The sequence below is a fragment of the Trachurus trachurus genome, assembly GCF_905171665.1.
Source record: "Trachurus trachurus genome assembly, chromosome: 1".
NCBI lineage: Eukaryota > Metazoa > Chordata > Actinopteri > Carangiformes > Carangidae > Trachurus > Trachurus trachurus.
In genome coordinates, this window is record NC_139891.1 from 27,302,301 (window position 1) to 27,309,752 (window position 7,452).

Here is a 7,452-nt window from a genome sequence, read left to right on the forward strand (position 1 = left end):
CTTCTTCACAGAGATGCTGTTGCCAAGATCCTGTACTCGCTGCTGTTTAGTTGGCTGACGGAGCGCATCAACGGACGGGTCTACCCCCGCAGCGAAGCCCTCTCCATCTCCATACTGGACATCTACGGATTTGAGGTCACACTTGAAGCGCAGCCGCCGACGTCAATGATGTCGCAGTGTTAATGAGTCTGAGCTGAACCTATGTTAGATGAACATAAACACATCCTCCCACACCCCCCCCCAAACCCACCCAGTCAATCCTCGCAATGTCTCTTCTGTTTTCCTTCCAGGAGCTACAGGTGAACAGTTTTGAGCAGTTGTGCATCAACTACGCCAACGAGACTTTGCAGTTCTACTTTAACAGGGTCGTCTTCCAGGAGGAGCAGGTCAGGAGAACCACAAGTTCATGTTTTCATGCACATAGTTAATGTTTTTAAAGAGATAGTTCAACATTTTGGGCAAATTGGCCCATTGCCATAATCCCTATAGTCATAGCAGTAGGTTTGTTACCTTTTATATGTTGGTGCAAGCTATTTTTAGAACAGCGGAGCAGAGCCGCAAGCTGCTCAGAGCTACACTACGGAGGCTCATGGGATTTCTTGGTTTCCCTCATCAAACTCATCAAATACACAATCCAAAAACTCGAAAACGCTCTGGTGGACAACAGCAACCTCGGAACTATACATTATCCCTTACATAGCGTGGTGAATGTACAGGTCACAATTTGTCCACCAGAGCGTTTGGAAATTTGTTTGCATGGTTTTATTTAAAATTTTAACTACTACTTTTATCTTTTTTACAATTACAGCTAAAATGCGGTATTTATAATAATTTTTTAATATTATTTGATTTCTGGAAATCATCTCGCAACCCTACTCTCAGTGCCTCGCAAACCCCACTTTGGGAATCCTTTTGTTAGTGTGTGAGTGTGTACATGTATTTCTGGTGCCAATGTGAACCTGTAGAGACTGTAACTGGAGCGCAAGACAATACGTTTGTTTTTTTTCCAATCGAGAGTTAAGAAAAGATGTTTAAAAGGTGCTAATGTGGAGTCAAAGATCAACACTTTGTTTGTAACCTGACTCTCCTGGTCATTAACGGTCACAAACCACGCTGGACAGAGTGATGCCAACAACCAGCAGTGGGGCTGTTTGATGTTTGATGCACACACACCCACCACCTGATGAAACCTTTGTGCTGCCTGTGTAGGAGGAGTACATGCGGGAGCAGATCGAGTGGCAGCAGCAGCCTTTCAGCCACAACCAGGCCTGCCTCGACCTCATCGCCGCTAAGCCTCATGGGATACTGCGCATACTGGACGACCAATGCGGCTTCCCTCAGGTACATGCCTCTTCTAACATTTCCTCATTTCCAAATCTGTGGAAATGTATTAAATGTTCCTATTTGAAGCAAAGGGGCCATGAATTATTCCTGAATTAAAAACTGTTCTAAATGCACATAGATCCAATCAGCTGAGACAGACCGTGGCGAGCGCGTGTGCGCTTAAACTGAAGTTGGCCAGAAACTTTTCAAGTCTTTCATTATTTATTGTTGAGAAAGAAAAAAAAAGCCAACAGCCGACACTAATTCATGACTCTAATAATTCATACCTCACTTTTCAAAAGAAATTGACTTGGAGAAAAAAAGAAAAAAAAAAAACATCTCATATATTGGATTTCTCATAAAGCAGGAGACTGGAGCGTTTTGCCTGCTCCGATCAATACACAACTTTCCCACATGCTCACTTAATTGCCTACCTGCTGCTTTCATTATTCCTGCAGCTACTAATGCAAGAAGCCGACTGAGCTCATATTGAGATAAACGTATTACAGAGCGTCTCGGCGCTCCGAGTGAAATATGAACACGGTGTCGCACCAGGAACTGACTGAAGCAATCTGCTGAGCAGCACAGCAGCAGCAACATGTGTCTGTGCTGCTGCCGTACAGCAGCCGCTAAACCGTCTCCAATCGTATCGCCAGGCAACAGACCACACCTTCCTTCAGAAGTGCCACTATCACCATGGAAACAACCCGCTGTATGCCAGGCCAAAGATGCCGCTGCCAGAGTTCACAGTCAAACACTACGCCGGGAAGGTCACTTATCAGGTACAGCTCCCTCTTTCTTTCTTTCTTTCTTTCTTTCTTCTACCTTAAATTTCTTTTTACTCATTATTTTCATGCAAAATATGCAGTTTTGTTCTTTTTTCTACCCTAAAGTTGTTTTTTTTTTCTTTTCATGCAAAATACACCATGCCTCCCTTTCTTTCTTTCTTTCTTTCTTTCTTTCTTTCTTTCTTTCTTTCTTTCTTCTACCTTAAATTTCTTTTTACTCATTATTTTCTTACAAAATATGCAGTTTTGTTCTTTTTTCTACCCTAAAGTTGTGTTTTTTTTCTTTTCATGCAAAATACACCATGCCTTTCTTTCTTTCTTTCTTTCTTTCTTTCTTTCTTTCTTTCTTTCTTTCTTTCTTTCTTTCTTTCTACATACCCTAAAGTTGTTTTTTCTTTTTCTTTTCATGCAAAATATACAGTTTCTTTCTTTCTTTCTTTCTTTCTTTCTTTCTTTCTTTCTTTCTTTCTTTCTTCTACTACTTCCCTAAAGTTGTTTTATTTCTCTTTTCATGCTAAATACACAATGTCTTTCTTTCTTTCTTTCTTTCTTTCTTTCTTTCTTTCTTTCTTTCTTTCTTTCTTTCTTTTCCATTCCCACATCCTGTATTTAATTTATTGCTTCTTTGCAGCCAACCTACAGCCTTTCACTACTTATTCTTTTATCAAACGCCTCGTCTTCCACATGGGCCTCGTAACCTCAAATGTCGATTAAGGCTAAAAATATATTTTCCCAAAATATTCTAATATTTTCACTCACCCTGAAAATGTAGGAGTGATGAGCTCTTGTTCCCACACAATCTCCAACACTGCTGGAAAAGACATAAAACAACAAACGTGAAGAGGTCGATTATGTTTTTTTGGTGTGTTTGGTTTGATAATAATGATGAACAAAACCAACTAGACGTCCTCCATTAACTTGAATTTGTGTCATTTTATGCAAATAGCCCCCGGGCTCAGATATTTCTTGCTGGATAAATCGCATTTCATTCCTTTTGTTTCCTCAAATTTATCTTTGTTTTCAAGATAAAACTAATTTACATTTCACTATCCCTGGATTAATGTCCACATGATTGTTATACTTATCTTTGTCCTCTGTTTAAAATTCATTATCCTTTTCAATTTTGTGCTCTAACTCTTGACTCTGATGATTTGTGGTGCAGGTGAACAAATTCCTGGACAAGAACTTTGACACGGTCCGACAGGAGGTTTTAGACCTCTTCATCCAGAGCAAGAACAAAGTGAGATTTGCAAACATTATCTAATTTTCTTACTTACATTCCCACTTTATTGTTTATTCTCTGCCATTTTATTAAAAAGTGAATGATTTTCGGTCACATTTAAATGTTGTTACTCATCATCTGTCCTCTGCAGCTTTCATCTGTTGTGTGTGTCGTGGTGGCTTATGCTTATTCAGCAACTATAGGTTTGAGTGAGGTCACTTGGCCTTTTGCTAACTACTCAACATGTGTGTGTGTGTGCAGATGGTGTCCAGCCTCTTCTTGAAGCACTCAGAGTCTGCGTCTCAGCAGCACTCGAACGTGCGACGCAGCAGCGCAGCGCGCCGTTACCAGGCCAACACGGTCAGCGCGAAGTTTCAAAGCAGCCTGCAGGAGCTGCTGGAGAAGATGGAGAGGTCTGATCAGTGAATTAACTCTCACCTCATCTTCACGACACACACCTTTATTATAATCGCATCACGTTGTGTTTGACAGGACTCCTATAGGGTTAGCACTGATAGTATAATAGTATAAAGTTGCACCCCTCCATCTCATTTGCAATTCAAAATTAATGCACCGTGTAACTGTATACGTTACTCCTGAGGAGACGGGCATGTAAGTTATATGAATATACTGTATATATATGTGACTTTGAACCTGTCAATCACTGTGAATGTGATGATCACTGAGGAGCGACAGTGTCTCTCACAGCCCAAATCAATGACACTTATCATATTATGGGGCTTGTTCCTGAATTAGTCGACGACATCGGATCAATTTGTTTTGCCTTGGAGAGCCATTAGGCTAAAGAGATTAGGACTCAGCTCTGACAGCGTCATCAGGGTCTAGAGAGTCACTGTTTCCTGGAGCCATTTCTCTTGCGAGGAGGATGAATTTCATCTATTTAGTTTGAGCTCGATCACACATAAAAAAAACACAGAGAAGTCTGTGGAAATATTTACGTCTGTAATAAAATCCGTCTGTGTTATTGAAGTATAAAAAAAAACACACCATGCAGTTCTGGTTTCCAACTCAGAGAGGTGTTTTTTTTACTCTGAAAGTTGACTTCCTTGCGCAGGACAAATACACTGAGCCTTTCATCAAACAGTCCTTTTTATTCCTTCATTTATCCATTCGTTGGTTCTCATCTATCTGTGACAGGTGTAACCCTTACTTTGTGCGATGCATCAAGCCAAACCATCATAAGGTATATATTTGCACGTCGGATGTGCAGTGTGTGTGCAGGTTTGCTGTGGCTATTTGCATTTTGATTTATATGTAATTTTCAGCTCATGTAAATTTTGTGCGTGCATGTATATATCTGTGTGTGTGTGTGTGTGTGTGTGTGTGTGTGTGTGTGTGTGTGTGTGTGTGTGTGTGTGTGTGTGTGTGTGTGTGTGTGTGTGTGTGTGTGTGTGTGTGTGTGTGTGTGTGTGTGTGTGTGTGTGTGTGTGTGTGTGCGTGCGTGTGTGTGTGTGTGTGTGTGTAGGAGCCAGGAGTGTTTGACTTGGACCTCGTCAACACTCAGCTGCATTACTCTGGCATCATGGAGACCATCCACATCAGGAGGGAGGGTTATCCAATCAGATTGCACTTTCACAGCTTCCTATCAAGGTGTGTGATTTAATCTTTTTCACATTAGGTATATATTGGAGGAGAAATGCAAGTGCTTATTGAACCATATACATATAAAACACAGTAGAGTACAGATTATCTCACCCCGTTCAGCTCATGTTATTTCCCCATTACCACTCCACCACTTTCAGCTCGTCCAAATTGCTTGAGTTATTGGCTTTTTTTTTTTCTGGCGGGAGCTCGGTTCACGCACCAATTTCTTCCCGCTGAAAGAGCCATCTGGCTCTTGCCATCTCCTGCAGAAGGAAAGCAGCTGAAATCAATTGATCTCACAGCACCTCTGACCGCTGGCTGCCAAAGTAGTCGTACTTATCACGGGGAAATAAAACCAGCCAGTCCAGCGTTCACAGTCAGCTGTCAGTTGAAACTACTCAACACAAACAAACAAAGTCTTGATTTGCCCTGTCGCAGTCATGTCATGCGGCTTTTCATTTCGTCGATCTTTGTTCTCATTTTCCTCAGAATCAAACTGAACTAACATATTAAATGTGTGTTTGTGTTTGTGTGTGTGTGTTTGTGTGGGCCTGTGTGCACACAGGTATAAGGCCCTGCTCTGCCTGCAGGATCTTCCGCCTGCAGACGGAGAAAACTGTGTCATCATGCTCCACAAGCTCGGCCCGGTGAAGGCAGGCTCATATCAGCTGGGCGTCAGTAAGGTGAGCTCGCTCACTAACACATGCCCACGCACATGCATAAAAATGCCGGAGGTAAAATAAAACGTGCATCAGAAATAAATGGGGTAGAATTTAGATTTGACTCTGTGTGTGTGTGTGTGTGTGTGTGTGTGTGTGTGTGTGTGTGTGTGTAGGGGGGCCTAAAAAATGGATAGAATAGATGATACTTGTTGGCTCTGTGGAGCTGTATAGGGCCTAAACCGCATAATCCCAGAGGTTTTAAAAGGTCTTTCTAATGGTTGGTGTTAGATTTATGCTGATCATTTATAGATAAATTATTGTAAGCCTTATTTACTGTATATGTAACTTTTCTGAACAATGTGCATTACAGAAAGAGAGTCAAAAACAAACACATGATGGTACAGAAGTCAGTAAGATTCAAATATAGATTGTCCTTATATTAAAGGGATAGTAACATTTTGGCAAATTGGACCATTGTGACCTGCAAATTCACCACGCTATGAGATAATAACAGAATGTTACCAGACAGAGTTGTTTCAGAGGCAAATACAGAGACTGCTTGCCAAAAAAACTGCCTCCAACGGGAACACGCATCAGCAGTTTTGCATGAATTTACCTCTAAATCAACTCTGTCTGGTAACGTTCTGTTATTATCTCATAGCGTGGTGAATGTGCAGGTCACAACTTGTCCACCAGAGCATTTTGGAGTTGTTGGATTGTGTATTTGATGAGTTTGATGAGGGAAACCAAGAAATCTCCTTAGCCTCCGTAGCGTAGCTCTGAGCAGCTCGCGGCTCTGCTCCGCCGTTCTAAAAATGGCTTGCACCGACAATTAAAGGTAACGAACCTTCTGCTATGACTATAGGGATTATGGCAATGGGCCCATTTGCCAAAATGTTGAACTATCCCTTTAAAAGAAAACACAACAATATACCAATCATTCATAAAAGCATTCAAATGTTTAATTAAATCAAACTGTCTGATCAGAACTGCCAGATTCCTCCACAGTTGCCCGGTCACCTTTTAGTCTTGGCTGGTGACTCGGTGTGTAAGGTGTGTGTGTCTACTGTAGGTGACTGTATAAACATCTGTGTGTGTGTGTGTGTGTTGTGTTAGATTTTCCTGAAAGAGGAGTTGTACCAGCTGTTGGAGGGGAAGCGCGACCGTGTGCTGAACTTGGCCGCCCAGACGCTGCAGAGATACACTCGCATGTGTTTCGTCCGGAAGAACTTCATCAAGTTCAGGCGCCGCGTGGTCCTGTTCGAAGCTCGCAGCAGAGGCTACGTTGCCAGGTAACGTCGGCGCACACGCACACGCACACACACACACACACACACACACACACACACACACACACACACACACACACACACACACACACACGTACTGTAGATTTAATAGCTCAATAGGTCATCGGTGAGTCGGCCTCATCAGTTTCTGACCCTGGAAGCCGACTCTTCAGAGCTTTATCCCCTCTGTAATGGACAGAGCGGCGTCCTGCTGGAGTCTGGGGTTTCAGTCCTGAGTGTGGTTGTTTAGCCGGTTTAGTGTTTGGTTTCACCGACCCAAATAGGTCAAAGCTCATTACGGACAACCTGCGCCTTTTGTCCTTGACGTGAGGCCACGCTCGCCCCATCACAGGTGATAGATTCACTCTCTCAGCTGCGTTCAGCATTCACAAGTATTTCCTTCAGGAAATGCATTTTCTAGTTATTATTATTATTATTACAAGGAAATGGAGGAGGTTGATACAGACACATATGTAGAATATTTAATTAAACATTTCCTTCTTTCTTCACTCTGATAAAATAAAAAATAAAAAACCTGGAGATGAGACACAAATTAGTATTTT

The 7,452-nt window shown here is 42.0% G+C and overlaps 1 protein-coding gene across 1 annotated transcript in view; it reads left to right on the forward strand.

Moving 5' to 3' along the window:
• myo15ab (myosin XVAb) overlaps positions 1-7,452 on the forward strand; it is a gene marked incomplete at both ends in the record, with an annotated part of 60,394 nt that overhangs the window by 20,797 nt on the left and 32,145 nt on the right. The window contains 10 exons of the mRNA XM_083975978.1: positions 12-135; positions 291-386; positions 1,210-1,341; positions 1,980-2,105; positions 3,274-3,351; positions 3,595-3,746; positions 4,492-4,537; positions 4,820-4,944; positions 5,504-5,621; positions 6,717-6,892. Coding sequence (XP_083832104.1) covers positions 12-135; positions 291-386; positions 1,210-1,341; positions 1,980-2,105; positions 3,274-3,351; positions 3,595-3,746; positions 4,492-4,537; positions 4,820-4,944; positions 5,504-5,621; positions 6,717-6,892 — 1,173 coding nt within the window. The remainder of the gene's footprint in view (positions 1-11; positions 136-290; positions 387-1,209; positions 1,342-1,979; positions 2,106-3,273; positions 3,352-3,594; positions 3,747-4,491; positions 4,538-4,819; positions 4,945-5,503; positions 5,622-6,716; positions 6,893-7,452) is intronic.